This window comes from Petromyzon marinus, chromosome 4 (assembly GCF_048934315.1).
Source record: "Petromyzon marinus isolate PM22_M1 ecotype Great Lakes invasive population chromosome 4, UKy_Petmar_22M1.pri1.0, whole genome shotgun sequence".
Classification (NCBI taxonomy): domain Eukaryota; kingdom Metazoa; phylum Chordata; class Hyperoartia; order Petromyzontiformes; family Petromyzontidae; genus Petromyzon; species Petromyzon marinus.
This window is the reverse complement of record NC_133670.1, coordinates 1412222-1430317: the sequence shown is the minus strand read 5'-3', so window position 1 is coordinate 1430317 and position 18096 is coordinate 1412222. Positions and strand designations below refer to the sequence as shown.

General features: G+C 45.0%; 1 protein-coding gene across 2 annotated transcripts in view; it reads right to left on the bottom strand.

The window, feature by feature from the left end:
- Positions 1 to 18056, bottom strand: part of LOC116938843 (collagen alpha-3(VI) chain-like) — a 123206-nt gene extending 105150 nt beyond the window's left edge. Inside the window, exons 1-3 of one of the 2 annotated variants that reach the window (XM_076054439.1) lie at positions 13529 to 18056; positions 4263 to 4310; positions 1198 to 1290 (exon numbers count right to left, since the gene is read on the bottom strand). In XM_076054439.1, coding sequence (XP_075910554.1) covers positions 1198 to 1288 — 91 coding nt within the window. In that variant the 5' untranslated portion in view covers positions 1289 to 1290; positions 4263 to 4310; positions 13529 to 18056. The remainder of the gene's footprint in view (positions 1 to 1197; positions 1291 to 4262; positions 4311 to 13528) is intronic. The other variant, XM_076054429.1, reaches the window with a different exon arrangement.
- Positions 18057 to 18096: the final 40 nt, after the last annotated feature.

The following is an 18096-nucleotide window of genomic DNA, read 5'->3' as shown; positions in this document are numbered from 1 at the left end:
AAAAAGAAAGTTAAATATCGAGGGAGCTAGTTTTCTTTCCATTTGTGCACTGATTTTTGGGTAAGTGAAATTTTCCCCTGAAGCCTCTTTGGCTGAAGGCCAGTGTGGAGGTGCACGCCGGTAGAGACAGTTATCGACTTACGAACACCCGACTTTCATTAATCTGGACGTATGAACTGTTCGACTTACGAACGGGTCTCAGGGACTAATCATGTCCCAACGTCGAGGACCGCTTTTACTACGGAACTTTGGGGGAGAGGTTGGTGGATCACGCGGTTCTCAATGTGTGCAGAGACTTAGAATCCTGCTCGACTGAAACTTGAACAACAGCTGGCAGGACAGAAAAGTAGGCACGTGACCCACCTGTAGAGATCGTTGAGTGTTATCTCTTCCTTTGCACCAGTAATCGCTCTCTCTCTCTCTCTTTGTATGGGGGTTCTGGTTATTCTTACATTCACTCATTACAACTAAAAAGTGGGCCGAAAATACCGAAAGTGGACGCTTCTTAAATAGTATCGAACGATTTTTCCTCGATAAGTGACAAGTCATGTTTTGCGAGTTTGCAAATGTTGTCACTTGGTAACACAGCTAAGGCTGCTCAAATGTTGTCGTTATGGGTGGCAGCTGGTAAAGTAAATTGCAAATAAACAGGCACTGAAAATATTTTTCCTTAAAAAAATGTTTCCACAAATTCGTTACTAAAGTAAATCGTACTAATCTGTAACAATAATAGCAGTATATTTTAAGTCTTTTTTTAATGTTGCGGTAATCAGTTATAGATTACAACCATAAAATTATTACTCATTGGTTTTTTTGGTAAAGTCACGTATGTAGAAATACAATAAAATTATATTAAAACAAAAAACAATCACGACGTTTCGATCACAACGCAAGCGATCTTTATCAGGTGTCAAGAACAAATCATGGAGGTAAATACAACAAAAAGATGAGAGACGAGAATTCAACAAACCTGAAAAAACATTATGTGAAGCACATCCAGTCACACATACGTGACTTTACCGAAAAAAACAATGGGTAATTTTATGCAGTCACGAAAGCTTTAATACCTTATCATAAAATTATTCTCAAATTCTCAGTACCCACTGAACTTTTCAGGGAAATATTAAAATGACACTGCATATTGGTACACATGAGAATGTGATATTACAATGTAAAACAAGGTCTACATTACATTACCATTTGGTTGTGCAGAGCAGAACCTGTGGAGGTACAATGCAGTCAGAAGGAGTAGCTGTGCAGACATTGCATGATTCCAAAATCCAGGCATTTCTGCAATTAAAAAAACACAAAATTACAATTATGAGGGCGATAATACCTTCAGTCAAAAACAAATTGATGTTTCGCCTCCTCTGTATGGGAGGATTGCTCCTAAAGGTTTGGTCACGTTCTAAAGTGGCTTATCACTATTACGAGATGTGACTATACACCTTTCACATGGTAGCAATGCCAACCTAGATAATAAAAAAACGTATCTAGATTGAATTCTAATTTCTTCAGAACTGCTTTTTTGTTTACTGTTGTCCCTCTGATTAGCACGGTTGGCCACGTATTGTGCGAAAGAAGTTCAACATACAGACATGCCACGCAGCACTGTCTGGGTATATGCTTTCCCGCTCTTGCCAGGGCAGGGAGGAGAATGAGGCGGGAGGGATGCGAGGGAAGGATGGAGTCCACAAAAACTCATGGTTCATGAATCACAACGATGCGGACCTGGCGTCCTGGTGTATTATTCCTGAACCTGAATGGGGCTTTCAGAGCCCATTCCCGAGTAGTCGGCGAAGCAATGCAGAGTCTGATTTCTGCAAAAGTGATTTTGCTGAATTCAAGTAGAGGTGTAGAGCCCATTTTTTTGCCAGTGCAACAGGTGGCCCCATGTTCCGTAAACAAAAGCCAGGGTCACGGAGCGGGTGGGGGGAGTCGCGGCCAGGGGGCGAGTCGCGTCCGGGCCGGGCCAGCTGCTCATGTCGGCGCTCTCACCCCGTCGCCGCCGGACTGAGCCGACCAATCACGCTCTGTCCGTCTGGCACAGTCACGCACACGCGCGCGCGCCAATTTACGCGTGTGTGCGTGCCGGGCTGCTCCGTACTGCAGGGTGGCATGGAATTGTAGCGTTACGCCAAATACGACACGTTGCTACTGTGCTTTAAAAAAAAACACGACGGTAAAGATGATGATAAAGACGATGATGGTGGTGATGATAAATTATGCAACGTGAAGATGATGCCAATTATGACGATGGTCCTAATTCTATTTTCGAGCATGATATCAGCAGAATGTTCAGGAGCTTAATGCAGATGTTGAGGTCTACTTGCCATGACGAGAGGGCTTAAGGACAGAGAGTTCGTGTAGTTTATCTGTTCTTCCTCCGTTGAAGGAGCTCAGACCACAGTGGTTTACTGTAATGTCCACAGTTTGGGTTGCAGGGCTATAATCGCACAATTGTGGCTTGTCTTTAATACATCTCTTGGAGTCTCTGTGTGTTGTTTGGGTTTACCATACGGTCCATAATTGGGGTTGCATGACCTTAATTGCACTATTGTAGCTTGTCTTTAATTTTCCATTGATGAAGTTGTGCGCATCGGCCTGGTGATGTTCTGATGCGGTTGATGATTACACCACCGGTGGATTCGAGGAAGAGGAACGTCAGAGTTAGGAGGTGCGATGATGTATTCGAGTTCCCCAGTTAGGTGTTTATTCTGGACGCCCGCGTTGTTCCACTCTGTTCGCCAAAGTTATTCCGTGTCTGGATGAGGTTCTAAGATGGCAACAGTGTGACCCCAGAAGAGGGATCTGGACTTAATTCAGCGTTGAGGTACATTATTGAGGTCTTGGTTGATAGGTAGGTTGTCTTTGGAAAGCAAACTTGTAAACCCCCTTGCAGTGTCCACGTCTCTGTGGATATTTAGTGGCAGAATGTTCGCCAGAGCAGGGAGTCAGGAGATTGGTGTCAGTTTTAGTCTTCCTGTTATAATACCCATTGTGTCCTAATGAGGACAGCGATGACGATAAATGGTTATGCTGATGGTAAATCATCCCACAATGGCGGCATGAGTAGTGGTGCGAATATGCTTGGTGCATTTTATTTTTGTACAGAAACTTCTGAACCGGAATCGCAAATTGCAGGATGGGGCTGTGCGGAATGATGGCCCAAAACAAATAACTGAATCAGGCCCCAAATGTGGCTGCAGAACAATTGTGTCGACAGAGCTATGGAGGAAGGACGCACTCGGGCGGAGACGGTGAAGCGAACGATGGCAAGAACTTTCCGACGCCGCAGAATTGTTCAATATCAAGGAAACAGTGTAGATGAATATGCCTTGAATGGACATAAGTCACTGGGTTTTCTGAGCCGTGACATGCGAGCCGACTTTAATTTATACGGATGTGTTTACGAACACCATGCCGAGCGAGCAAACACATCACGGCTGGAGATTGGTCATGCCGTGACATAATGCAAATATTTATACATTCTTAACAAACCTGTACAGTAAAATGTTTTGTGTTCTGTCAATGCTGCTCACCCAAATTATGCAAATATATAGCTATTTATAATTCAATTCTAACATTTATATTTAATGTAAACCAAAATATTTGGAAACATTCCACGATCCAACTTCTGGAGAAAAAGACGAGGTCTTTTTTTTACCCAACACTGAACCCTCGCAGTAATCAACAGAGGAAGAGGAGCTCTTAAGGGTCAAGAAATATCAGAATATTTATTTATCACCGGAGGAATCCGATGAGCTGTAAAGCTCTTTTTTTGTTTGTTACAGATGACCAAAACATGATTCGGTGAGAGGCTGCGCTGGAAGAGGTGCACGAACACGCATAGCGAGTAAACTCAACAGATCCATCAGTAAAACACCGTGGACTCAACATGAAACGTATACGGTAGGCGACGTTTCGGGCAATGATCATTTTCCATACCAACGTAACTGAATAAAGAAGCAAGCGCCATTGGCTGACTGTGTGGGTGCTATGCAAGAGGGGCCGTTGCCTAACCGCGTGTTTTCCTTTTAGCGCCACAGTGCTCTTGGGAAACGCATTGAGCTTTTAGTTGTTATAAGTGCAATTTATGTTGCTGTTATATACTATGGGTATGTAGAGGGGGGTAATAAGAGGATTTAAAATTATTTTACATCTCCCTAAATATATAAAATAAAAAGTCGATCAATACCTTCCGGGACAAAACCATAACAGTAGCATGTGTTTTAATGAGACACAACCTGATCATGTTTCACCTCGTATGACTGTAGAACATGTGTGGCCCGTGAAACAAGTTCATGAATCTGTAAAACAAACATTAAAATGCACTGGGTTCACACGTGGTCATGGCAGTGGACGTTGTGCTTGCACCTAACCAGTGGTTTATTCTAGATTTAAAGCTTTCGTGACTCCAAGAATCCATACTCTTTGGTTCTATTCGGTAAAGTCACGTAGGCAAAAAAATAAAACAACAAAAATCACGACGTTTCGGCCACAACACAAGCGGCCTTCATCAGGTGAAGGGATCAGACTGTCTCGAGGACAGCGCTGGAGTGAAACACAGCCACGCTCAGACCGCCATAGGGCTCATTGCATTTCGGACCAACACCACCTGACCAGTGAATTAAAACATGTACACCTGGCCCTCAAAAGGAATGTATACTCTGACCGTACCATCCGCCAAGCTGTTTCTCCCTCCATACAGAAACAACCACTTGATACTCCGGTCAAAACCATCACACTACCATATATAGCAGGCTTTACCAAAAAGATTTCCAAAATTCCAAACAAACACAAGATCCAGGTCCGGTTCAATACAGTACACAAAATTCGTGATCCCATCCGTGAAGGATGTCATTCCTGACTTACAGTACCCCGGGGTTTAAACATTGAGTTGTACCTGCGGTGATTGCTATATCGGGGAGACAAAGCGACATGTCTCTGACCGAATTCGCGAGCACAAATCAGATTTGAAACACGGCAGAACGAATTCTTCTGCCGTAGCTGATCACTGTTACAACGCTGTGGGTGATCACGATATAATTTTCTCCGATACCAAGGTTCTTTGCAAACCCACGGGTTTTTATAAGAGATTTGTTCACGAGGCAATTCAGATCTACAAACACAGACACAATTTCAACCGAGAACATGGTTTCAAATTAAGCAACCATTGGAAAGACATTAAACTAATTTTCAATGGTACAGTATATTTTTCAAGTAGTGGTACCCCAAACTTTCGCAGCTCTTAAAAATTCCATTTTTACACCATCAATAGGTAAACTCCCCCTCCCCCGCTCGCCAACCGGCATGTTCACTCGCATGTACACCACCTCTACACCGTTCATCATGCTAAGTCGGCCAATCAAATGCTAATTTTTATGCGAATTCCTTTGTCAAGGCACCTTAATTACTCTCACACAGCTTAAAGGTCGCGGTCTGAGCGTGGCTGTGTTTCACTCCAGCGCTGTCCTCGAGACAGTCTGATCCCTTCACCTGATGAAGGCCGCTTGTGTTGTGGCCGAAACGTCGTGATTTTTGTTGTTTTATTTTTTACCTACGTGACTTTACCGAATAGAACCAAAGAGTAGAGTGGTTTATTATTGCACTGGTTACATGAAGCAGTCCCCCTCCTCTACCTCCTTCCATTGATCTCTTAGCTCCTCACCAATTCTCCATCGCCCATTCTCTTCCTCTTTCTTACCCTTACCCATCCACTCCTTCCCGTCCCTCCCCTAGTCCTTTCGTGGTCCCTAACTACACCTCTATCACTGTCAATTACTCTTCAATCCTTGTAGCACGCCCCTGTCAACTACATTATTCCATTCTGTCATCGTTTTGTAAGCACTGTCATGGAGGGTCTTGAGTAAAAGCGCTCTGTAAATATAAATTAGATTAGGAAAGCCTCACTGAGTCTCAAAATCTTTTTAGGAGGGTCCTGCCAAGTTTTGACAGTCGGAGGCGTTGTTGCTGCTGTGTGTCATCCAAACTGAGTATTTTTTAGGATATATTTGAGCATTGGGATGTTTGGTCAATACCAGTTACATTGTAATGGCGCATTGGGATCTACGGATGGAATGTGCCACACAAAATGTTAATTATTATTGGGTTTTCTTAGCTATGGGAGGAAACTGGGGAACCTAGAGGAAGCCTGTGCCGAACAGGGGTAGAAAAATACCAACTCCAGACAGAAACTATAAACTACGTTTTTTATTTTACCGGATAAGGCTCACTGAGCTATATAGCTCTTTTTCAGAAGCGACCTGGCCACAAACGATAGCTCAACGATGTAGCTTATCATGTGTAAATTCCTAGCAGCCAAATACTCTAAACGCATGTTGATTGTAAATGTGGAGGGAAAAACCGGAGGATCCGGGGAAAATCCACGCAACCACAGGGAGAGAGACACGCAAGCTCCAAATAGAAAAGCATCAGGGTTGGGATCACACCCACGATTTCCTGTATACCAAGCGAGGTAGTAAACATCTCGCCACCTCGGCACCCCAAGGCACCTGAGTTGGGAATCGAAAGGCACCTAAGTTGGGAAGCGAACCATGGCACTGATTGGTATGATGCACGAATGTTTCCACTGCGCCACCCTGAATAACATGAAAACCACAGCCTTAAGGTGTATTATGCAATGCACATCTCTTCGTGCCTCAATAGACTCCGCAAACTGAATATCTTCACGCTGCAATTTTGGTCTGAAATGAAAGCTATGCCCTTTTTCTAGGAATGGAAAAAATTGGGATTTGCTTTTCAAAGTATTTTTCTTGTTAATTTTTGAGCGGTGTGATCATGTCCAAGGGTAAAAAAAAAACTAAATAGTCCTATGCCCTGTTATGTGCAAGGCAACCATTGATGGACATTTGGATCTCATGTGAGCTCATTGTTATTCATGTTGCCATTTCCACCGTCGTGCATATAACAATTAGAAGTCACATGTTAGGTTTCATTGGCATTGCCCAAGATTCAGAAATCCAACATATGTTAAACATTTCGAGTAATGTCCTGCGTTGGCATGTGACTGCGCAATATTGGTTTTGTGCTTGTCCATCACTAAAACACAATCTCTTCAACTTGTGAACATGGAACTCTACATTCACACATAATGTGCAAACATACAACCCGGGGTACAGACGCACGAGTACCCACATACAGCATTATAGAGAGGGGCGCACATGCGTTGCGAGCTCCAGCGTTCTATTAATCTGTACAAATATTTACAATCGTGAATTTGGGCTGACTAGCGAACCGGCTTTTGTGTCACACATTAAAGACTCAACACTCAGGAGATTCATGGCAAATGGCTGTAATATATTCCCTATACTCGCATTCAAAAAAACACGAAACGTTCAGCGTTTTAAAAGTCACAACTGTAGATCTGGAAACGCATCATTATAAAGATAGACAACAACTTTCTCTTACCTCGTGCGAGTTGAAATCGTGCACACCTCGGCCACTTGTAAACATCAATCTGTTCGGGGTGGACCCAGGCCCTAACGAGAATTCCGCGTTATCAATAATGCCCACTGCTGAGACACGTGGCTCCTCAGGATTCGCACGAACGCCTGAGGCTCAGAGACTGAGATGTAAATCCCCCCAAAAAATCGGCTAGGTATTTTTTTAGCAGGGCAAGGCGAATGGCACAGCCCCTCGTCGGCATGAGGAGCGTTTCTCCAACGCCTCTCTTTCCACTCCCCCCACCCATTCTCGTTCTGTTTCCATACCGGAATCTACACATGTGTAGTGGCATTCCTGGGTGATGCCACTGCTCCCCGGTTGTAGTGCCAGGCCTAGGAGAACAGTGGGTGGAAGAGTGCCCAGATCGAGATGGGCCGTGGCACTTATATTGAACCCAGGGGGCCTCGTGACCGGAGGTATGGACCCCAGGACCCCCAAAACGGGGCTGGGGGGATGACGTGTCCACAACCCAGGTCCTTCTCGAAGGTTCGAGAATGAGAGCGTGGCTAGGGGCAGAGAGAGACGGGACTGACTAAATAAGCCGGACCCCTGAACGGGACCGGCTGCTGTTGTGTACTTGAAGACTCGAAGCCGTCACCTGAAGACCTGGAGCCGGGGCCGGACCCGAGAACCTTGGCTGGGTCGAGTCCGAGTAGCCCCGTGGTTAGAACCCGAGGACCTTGGCTGGGTCGGGTCAGAGATAGCCTCCCTAGGTCCCGCTAGCCGGAGGACCCTTATCTGAGATATTCTCCCAATGTGTAGGGCATGCTAGCCCAGAGGACGTACCTCCCTAGTGTATTGGGTGGAAGGGGCGTTACCCCTTCGTGTTAAGGTTACCTTCCGGCAGAACGAATTCTACGGCCGTGGCTGATCATTGTTTCAATACAGCGGGTTCTCATGGCATTGTTTTCTCCGATACCAAAGTACTATGCAAAGCTCCCGGTTATTACCAAAGATTTGTTCATGAAGCCATCCAGATATACAAACATAGACACAACTTCAACCGAGAAAATGGTTTTAAATTGAGCAACCATTGGAAAGATGTCATCAACCAAGTCAAACTTTAGCTGCCTTATAATTGTACAGCCATTTCCATCTCTCAGTGGGTTGTACTCGCTTTCGAGCAGTGCACCACCGCCCCTGAACCCCCTGCAGCATAACAAAAGGCGGCTTAACTTAGCCCTCCCCTCCCCACCCACGTCCCTTCCTGGCTCCTTCCCTCCCCCTTAACCTGTATATAATCTCGGGTGTCTCAGAGCTCTTTACATGATACAGCTATTTTGCTGTGACTGTTCCACCTGAAGACGGAAGCTTGTGTTGCCTCCGAAACGTCGTGATTTAATTTAGTTGTTTTCATTTATTTTATTTTACCTACGTGACTTTACCGAAAAAACCAAAGAGTATGAATTCTTGCAGTCACGAAAGCTTCAAATCTAGAATGAAGGTTACCTTTGTTATAATAAACGTGTTGCCTCTACTGAAGTCCCACTCTCCATTATACCCAGTACACATGGTGAGAGGGCCAGTGCTGGATAAATAGGAAAATCAATGAATGTTTTAAATTATGTTTATTAACATTGGTTTGCTAAATGTGTCAAATAACATGTTTTTTTAATAAATGGTGTTTTGTTTAACAACAAAGTGTAGTTATCAAGAACTGTGGTATCGTCGTGGTTCCCTGCTTTGACCTCTGTGGCCATGACAACCATTTTCACCTCTGTTGTTGAAGAAGCCGTGAGGTCCAGGGCAGCGCCACTTACAGAGCTGAGAGACGCCAAAGTATTAAAGGATCAAGTGGGATTCTTCAATGCATGTTTAAACGATTTAAAAAAAAAAATTTCACCAGGTAAGGCCCACTGAGCTATATAGCTTTTATTCAGAAGCGACCGGGCCACAAATAATAGCTCAACGAAGTGGCTTTCGTGGACATTTATAGCTGTCAAATGCTTTAAACACATGTTTCTAAATATGGAGGGCAAAACCGGAGGACCTGGAGAAAAATCTACGCGACCACGGGAAGAACATTCAAACTGGAAATATATAGGCGTGAGGGTCGGATCGAACCCACGACCTCCTGTATACCAGGAGGGGTAGTTAACATCTCGCCACGGTGGTTAACGATCAAAGCCAAATTAAGCTATGCAAATGTATCTGTAAAATGACACAAACATGTATTATCAATGCACATTGATTCCCAGAGCGTAGAGATCCTCAATACGACGAGGTTTATATTGTATGATGGCAGCAGCAGACGCAAACAATCCCATCACCACCACCATCGTCATTGAGGTGGCTTTGAACTCCATGGGCAAATGTGAGTGCTCAATTTAATAAATCCAACTCTGCTGAGATCCTACATTCAAATATGTGGCTAAAGCGTGTCCTCACATTGTGAATACTCACTCTCAATGATATTTCACTACTCTAAGCCGATACGTAATACACAACGATTGGAATTCACAATGCACTTGCCGTTGGCTCAAGGCGACAATTACATTCTCAGCTTACACTTTACCACCGTGCAATGTGTAAGTTAACGTTCATGACACCCCATCACTTGCTTCCCATTATAATTCACGTACATATCCTTTTCATGCTTGTGTCCGGATATTCTCATCTCAACATGGGTTGCGAATTGCTGTAGTTGAACCATTTGAAATGTGATATCAGAAGCAAATGACGGAACGCTTTACTCTGTAATAATCCATTTTTCAAACAACACCTCAACTGCACTCATTATTTACGATCTTATTAATCTCAACCATCATCTATTCACTCCTGCATGAAGACCTCCCCAAACTATTGCCATATGTATGTATAACTTCTTTCGCACCATATATAACCAACCGTGCAGAGGTGCAGGGAAGGACAACAAACTTAAGATAAAAAGCAGTTCTAAAGAAATGAGCTTTCAATTTAGATTTAAAAGTGCATAGCTCCAGTGGCGTCCTAATATCGAATGGAAGAGTATCCCAGATGGCCGCGGAAACACATTTGAAAACGCGCGATGCAGTGACCATCTTTGTACCATGGCCAGCCAAAAGCCGTTCACAGTCTTGCGAGGTAACAATCCATCCAGCAGCTGTGCGCAAGCTGATTTAATTGTTCCATTGCCTCAGGGGGATGCCTTCTCGTGTGTGTTCTGTCCTTCAGCTGCCATTCCTTTCTTAGTCTCGATCATCGGCCAACGTCACTTCCAGTGACGTTTCCTGCCAGAGGCCACGTGTGTTTTATTGCCAGTCAATTATTTCTCTAACTTGCGCATGTTATCGAATCACGTGATCCTGTCAGTGTCAGGGGCGGTCCATAAATGACGTCACACACCGGGGGGGGGGTCAGAAATTTGTGACGATGCGTGACGAGGGGGGGGGGGGGGGTTGAGAAATGTGACGTCACATCAAAATGCGTAACTTTAAATAAATATAGACAACAGGTTCTACTTAATTAAATAGACTTTTTAATAATGTTTTACATCAGAGTGCAGCGCCACATTAAATACGCACTACAATGACAATAGTTTAAAGCTATTTGAAGCAATTTTTTTTTGGGGGGGAGGGGGGGCAGAGCTTTGTGACGTCATATTTGACGGGGGGTCTGACTTTTTGTGACGCCGTGTGACGATGGGGAGGGGGTTCAAAAAACGTCCAAAATCGCGTGATGTCATTTATGGACGGCCCCTAATTCCATCTCTGTGTCCCTTTCAGCTTTTGTTCAATTCTCTTTCTCCAATGTCCTTCCCCCACATCTCCGATTAGCGCGGGTGGCTACTACGTTCAACATACATATAATGTTCATATGTATGAACATTTTGTCATATCAGGCACGGTAATATACACTGGTTAAACAGTTCCCTCTGAAGGCAGATTGGTCAGGATGTTGTCTTTCACCATTAAGTTCAGTTTTCCAAAATAACTCCACCCAGCTTTCATGGACCTCTATATTAAATCGTTTTCATCCTGGTTCAGTTGCGGTACCTTTCTTGTTCTGCTGAGTATTCCACGTGTGTCCCCTCGAACGTACATCTTCAATTGTTTAGTGACTTTATTGACTCAATAAAAATCTGCCTTGGTGAAAATGAATAGTCATCCAAGTCGTGCATTTAAATATATTTAACAACAATAATAATGAAACATGGTTTAACAAAATTATACGGCGACAGCAAAGATCTGAGTAAAATAAAGAGACGCTTTCGTCAGAGTAATTCACAGCGAAAGAAGGTATTTTCCAAAAATGGGAGAGACAATGACGTAAATGAGTCCGCAGGGTTGCTGGGGCTCACGCTCCGTGATCGGGTGAAGGAGCCCGGTAATCCGGAAGAGCCTCAGAGTCGGGCCCCTGCTCCTCCAGATCGAGAGGAGCCAGTTGAGGTGGTTCGGGCACCCGGTAAGGATGCCCCCCGGTGGACTCCCCCTGGAACTCTATCGGGCAGCAGCACGTCCCGCTGGGCGAAGACCCCGGGGCCGGCTCAGTATACGGACAATGTCGCTCGGCTGGCCTGGGAACGCCTGGGAATTCCCGGGAATTCTCCAGGAAGAGCTAGAGTTTGTCGCCAGGGGAAGGGAGGTCTTGACCGCCCTACTCATCATGCTGCCGCCGCGACTCTCACCAGGACAAGCGTATTGAGAAACGAACAATTATGTAATATTTCAATGTGGGAACTATTAACAATCCAAGATTATTGTGCGGACGACAGAGCCACGAAAGCAGCCAAGGAGAAGGAACCACGGGGGAATGATCGACGAAGCTAATAAAGGTTGCAAAAGCCAGACTCAAACGTAAAAAAGCGAGCCAAATAACAAGAAAAAACACGCGAGTTTACTAAGGTGGAACATTTTCAGTCGAGTGATGTCGGGAGCTTGCTGAGCCCACGTGCAGCATTGGCAGCGGGGCGATTCCAGTGCCACAGCTGTGGACTCGCTCCCCGCAAACGCTGCCGGGGGCCTCTCCGCCAAGAGTCGTACCCTGTGTGTGAGAGGGCCCACTGCCCCTCTCACTCCATCTCCCTCGTGGTCCACCATCGTTTTAGGGGCATCGGGTCACGCGACAGCGCCTTCTTATTTCGATGTAATTTAGAACGCGATTGAAATAGCGCAAACAATATACTGAACGCTTTTTTTTCTCTCTCTAAAATCTGTTGTGTGTGTGCGTTTGTTGAACTTACGTTGCACCGCACGTGCCCAACTTAATTCCCTAACCATCAAAGTTTGCCAACCAAATAGATCTTCATTTGCAATGCCTTTTTGTTTGTCCTTGTTTCACTCCTTAAGTCACACGAAGTCGGACAAATCGCTCGTACCGATTGCAGTGTCACGTCTGTGAATGGCGTTGATCAACGCCGCTGCATTTCCCACAACCTTCGGCACCGTGAGAGTGTCCATCAATGGCTCGTCCCGAGCATCTCACACAGCTGTTAAAACTGCATCGAATCTTTCTTGTTTAGACTGCAGGAGGAATCCGATGAGCTAAGAAACATTTTTTTCACAGATGTATGGGCGGGTCAGCAGGTTACAATAGCAAACAGTACAAACATAAACCGATAGGAGTGCAAAATAGAGGTTCAGAAAGTCACGAAATATAAGTAAATAATACATTCTATAAGTCCGCTTGGGCAAGGCAGCAAAAAGAGGTGATAGCGTTGCTCTGCTCTGTTGTAAAATACTGTAGTGTAACAATCACACATTTTGCTGGTTAAAATGACACCGTTCGTTACTTGCAATGTATAAATAAATAAAGTTATAAAGTTGTACACATTCATAACACTTTAGTTTCCTTGGTAAGAAAAAAAACCCATCAGAATATCAAGTACATACTTTGTACATACTTACTTCGTACATACTTAGTACACGAAGATATTATAGACAAGAACCCCCCCCCCCAGCATTATAAACACGTCATCATGAGCAATACCAGTGGAGTACAGCAAACTAAAAAAAGACATTTGTACAGATACACAATGATGTGCGGAGCCGTCAAGCCACTGTGCAGTGTTTCAAAAACCCGCACGGACCGATTAACTGCAGCAATGCACAGCACTGACACGGCACGAGAGCCCCCAGCCTACCTCAACGCAGCAGCAGAGGCGATGGCTGTGTGCGAGACTCTGCGGCAGCGGCAACGGCAGCAGCAGCAGCAATCGTTCACGCCGACGGCCCGTCAACAACAAGCAGCGCTACCACGCCGTGACTCGTCCAGTTGTGAGGACCGCGGTCAAATGCGGCAGCGTCCAAAAGAGGAAGTTCCTCGGAATGCGGAGGGGGCGCCTAAACGTTTGCCTACATTCGGAGGAAATTACAGAGAGGCGCTGTTTACATGTTCTGGCAATTAATAGCCGAGCGGTGACCTGGCCATACCGAACGCATCACTCTTCTCGTTCATTTTACGAAACTGGGATGTAAACGAATGTCATTTGGTCGAGGTGCTATTTAAACACACACAGCAGCATATGTAAGAAGAAATCCACCGCTCGTTTAATAGTGAAATGTGTATCTCTTTAAGTGCAGTGCTGTACTGTGTTGTTTCTGTGTCACATCCGCTTGTGAGAGCCCTTAGGGCACGATGCTGTCCTATATTTAGACAGCTGCACTGTGACTGGAGCCCAGCGGTAGCCGCTTTTTGTAGAAGTTTCTCAGTTCGAGTCCGGCAGGCTGCCCTGGTTATCACTGCGGTGGTACGAACCATATACATACGCGCTGTTTGCTTCCCAATTTAAAAAAAATTACTACAAATCACTCAAATGGGATTACCCATAGCAGCAGTCATCGCCGCATGTTGCAAGACTAATGCCCGGTGCCGAATCATCGTTTGCTGCGCAGGGACAACTGCAACTGAGGTGCCCTTTCCAATGTGTTGAGATGTGAAAGGAGCGCATCTTTATCAAGATCAACCAATGAACACATCGTCATCGATATGATTGCCATATCTGCGCTAGTTTTTTGGAGGAGCCCACTATTAAAATGTGTCAAGACACTACAAATAGGGAAGACATTTGCATCTAGGGGCCGAGCAAGCATGAGGTTTTAAACAAATCTCCCTAATGTAGTAGGAGGCTCCGGGGCACCCAATGCGTTTACAATCATAAGATGTCGGCAGATTAACTCAGATTAATAACAATGCATTATGTACAGCCCTTTATCAATCCACTCCTGGATGAAGATCTTTCTTACACAGTGTTGATCATGAGGTTGTTTGACCCTACCTCACCACGCTTGTCCGTGCAGGTTGGGCGAAGGGGTGGCGGGCAGTTCAGGTAGCGCTCGCCACTGTAAGCTCGGCTTAATTCAATTCAAGAAAATGCACATGAAGCGTGACAGGAGGTGGTGTAGCTTTTAGTGATCTCATCGGGAATGTTTTCTCTTTAGTGGCCACCACGTGTTATTGATTTACGTGATGCTTTACAGTTTGCTGCTGATTATGAATGCACAGCAAGCATCTCCCTCTCGCGGGGGTTTAGCTTTCGCGTTTTTTTGACAAATTTATTGAGGTAGAGTTCGCCGATCGCGCCCCTGTGGCTCGACCATTCGCGCTTGATTCCTGTACGCATCGTGACTGCACTGCTCACGATGATGTTGCCGCGGAAGAAAACACGGGTGCCGTCTTGTCTCCATCTTACGTCCCAAGTGGCCCATCTTGGGTCCCAGGTGACGCGGTGATCCCAGACTCCAGTGAACGAGGCAGTGATGTTCAGCCACATGGTATTTCTTGCTGTACGGGGCAGTTCCCGACCTACGAACGGGTTCCATTCATGAGACCAATTCGCAAGTCGATCTGTTCGGACCTCAGAACTCAATACAGTATTCGTGCGCGGTTTATCCGATTTGCGGATTAACCGTGCACCTGAGATTTTGACATAAATGAATAATGGGTTTTCCTTTAAAACCCAAATTAATCATCTAAAAACAGTTTTACATTGTTATTCTTGGGAATGTTTATTACAAGTCATGTGCTTAAACCGAATAAATATATGCTCCACTTATTCTGAAGTCCACGTGATCGACTCTACAGTACAGTAGTTGCATATCTTTACAAGTGGGTGGAATCTGATTGATTTTGATTGACGTGGCTCGGCTATCATCCACTTATTGGGTGGAATCTTCTGCGTGGGAGCAGGAAAGTGTTCGTAGCGCAGCGTGCTAACCGCTACACTACCACTCCCCATACAAAGACACTCATACATGTGTGAGCGCGTAAAGACACATACATACATACGGTACATACTCACTCCCAGCGGGGTGCAAGACTCATTACATCTCACGGAGGATCACTCCGCCAAACAAAATAGTTTGGTTCGCAAGTACGAGCGAACGTTCGCAAGTGGGATGATTAAAAAATAACATCATAAGTTGTGGATAGCTTGTAGTGTAAAATACTGTACATGGATATTGTGCACCTGGGAACTCAGGCAAACTGGCGCTCACACAACCAGTGTGTTTTCTGGCATATTAAACATTTGCTAAACAATTGTAAAGGCGTACCAGCCCCCAAGTAAGTATTGGACTTGATTCCGTCTTCAGCAGAGTGCGTAACACTTCAGAGTTACTCCGTTCAGGCGCTGCCTTGAACTGTCCTCCCGCTCCTTGTATCCTCTTCCCCGTCCTTTCTGGAACTTTCTCCGACTTCACCGATCCCCATCACCTCTCCCAATGGTCTCCCAACCGACCCCTCATTTGCATGTGGTCCTCCCCCCCTTGCTCATTCAAATTTACCCCGACAACCAATTAGACTTGAGTGGTTCTCCACTTTCCAATCAAATCGTGTACCTTACGTTTGGCTCCTCCCCCCTGAGAGCTTCTCGCCAATAAGAGTCGGGCGCGCTACTTTGAATGTACTAGCATTTAGTTAAGAGTACAGGGTATGTTTGTGCATTACTTAATAAGGTTCGCCTCTCGGCCGTCCCTTATGCAACGGTACAATAATGTTCTTGGCGCTTTGTCAGTCCACCTCTGGATGAAGGCCTCTAACCGTGCCGTGTCAATTATGGGGGTTGTGTGACCATGCTTCATGCTAATGTTACGTGCAAGTTGGATGTAGAATACAGAATGTATGTTGAACTTCTTTCAAACTGTACGTAGCGAACCATGCTAATTGTGCGTAAATATCTCGGTTGACGAATCCTCCGGGGACAAAGCTCCTTTATAGTCGGCCGTGGAGGGTCCGTTGCCTCCCCCCCCGCCCCATATTTTTGCTTGAACTCTTCGCATTGCTGGAATGTCATCATGTTTTTTGCAGTGATTAAAGTGATTTAGCTTCCCCCATTATGTCATCCAACCAACCATCTCATGCTAGTTGCCTCATTGGGCAAAGAATGCAGCATAAATCCATCTCTGGAAACCAAAATGCAGATCGTAAGGAGGATGGGTAGAGGCGAGGGAGATGAAACCTGAAGTGGCGCGTTATGGTTGGCGCAGTCCACCTTAGAGACAACTTTAAAACAAGCAGACAACGTGAAAGCCACTGTGCAGCAATTTTTTACTATTCTACCCCCCCCCCTTCCCTGAAGTCCTGGAACACATCCCTATGCCTCCCATATCTACCTCTGGTATTGACCTTTCTGATAAGGAAGTGACATGATCGAAAGCATCTACTTTGTTAACCGAGGTATACCTCTACATATATCGACTTGCCACTGATCTTAGCCATGGCTGGGTATTGAACTTGGGTTGCATGTGTCATAGTGCAGTGCCTTAATCACTGTGCCACTACTCCACCTCAATATATGCCGAAATAATGTGAGAAAATATAGTGAGAAAATTATAAAGTATAGTGACACATTAGAGTGATGAATCAGATTTTACATTGAATACAATTATGTGAAATATTCATCAAGCTTTCCAACAGTTTACATTACATGACAATATAGCATTCACGACAGATCCTTATATTGTATCTGACTGATGTTAAATTTACCAGGTATACAATGCAGAACTGCAGTAATAAATGCCAAATTACCAGTGCTGTTATATAATTTGAATATTAACAGACTTCACAGTGACATTTAATATCGTGTGTGATCAAATATCACTCGACTAGTTGTATTTCGGCCATGTGCTTAGTTTGCTAATGCGATGGTTGCATCACCGACACCATGAATCGGTCGCATTGTGACATGCCTCTAGCTTTGTTATGAATACTTGTGCAGGTGTCACAACCATACACTGAGCAGTCTTACCTCTCCTCGCTCCTCCATTCCTTCCCGGCCCTCCCCAACAGCCCTTTCGTGATCCCTAAGTACACCTCTATCGCTGCCACTCATTCCTCCATCCTCGTACGCCCCAATCAACTACATCATTCCATTGTCATCGTTTTGTAAACTACGTCAAGCGCATTGAGTGAATGCACACTATAAATCTAAATTCGATAAGTCACCAAGTCTTCCTACAGACTGCAAAAAGATGGTTTCAGAATCTTGAGATACATTTGTTTTTACCACGACACAAAAAAACAGTAAACAAACAGCACGAGGGTTTGTGTGACAATGTCACACAACAAAACATTGTACGGCTCCGGCATCATGCATAGAGGAATTCTGGGGTGTAGCCAAAATAAAACTGGGGATGAGGGACTTACCATCGTTATCTACACTGAAGAGCCCCCTTAATCAAACTGTACTCAGACCCTGTACCTACCTAACCA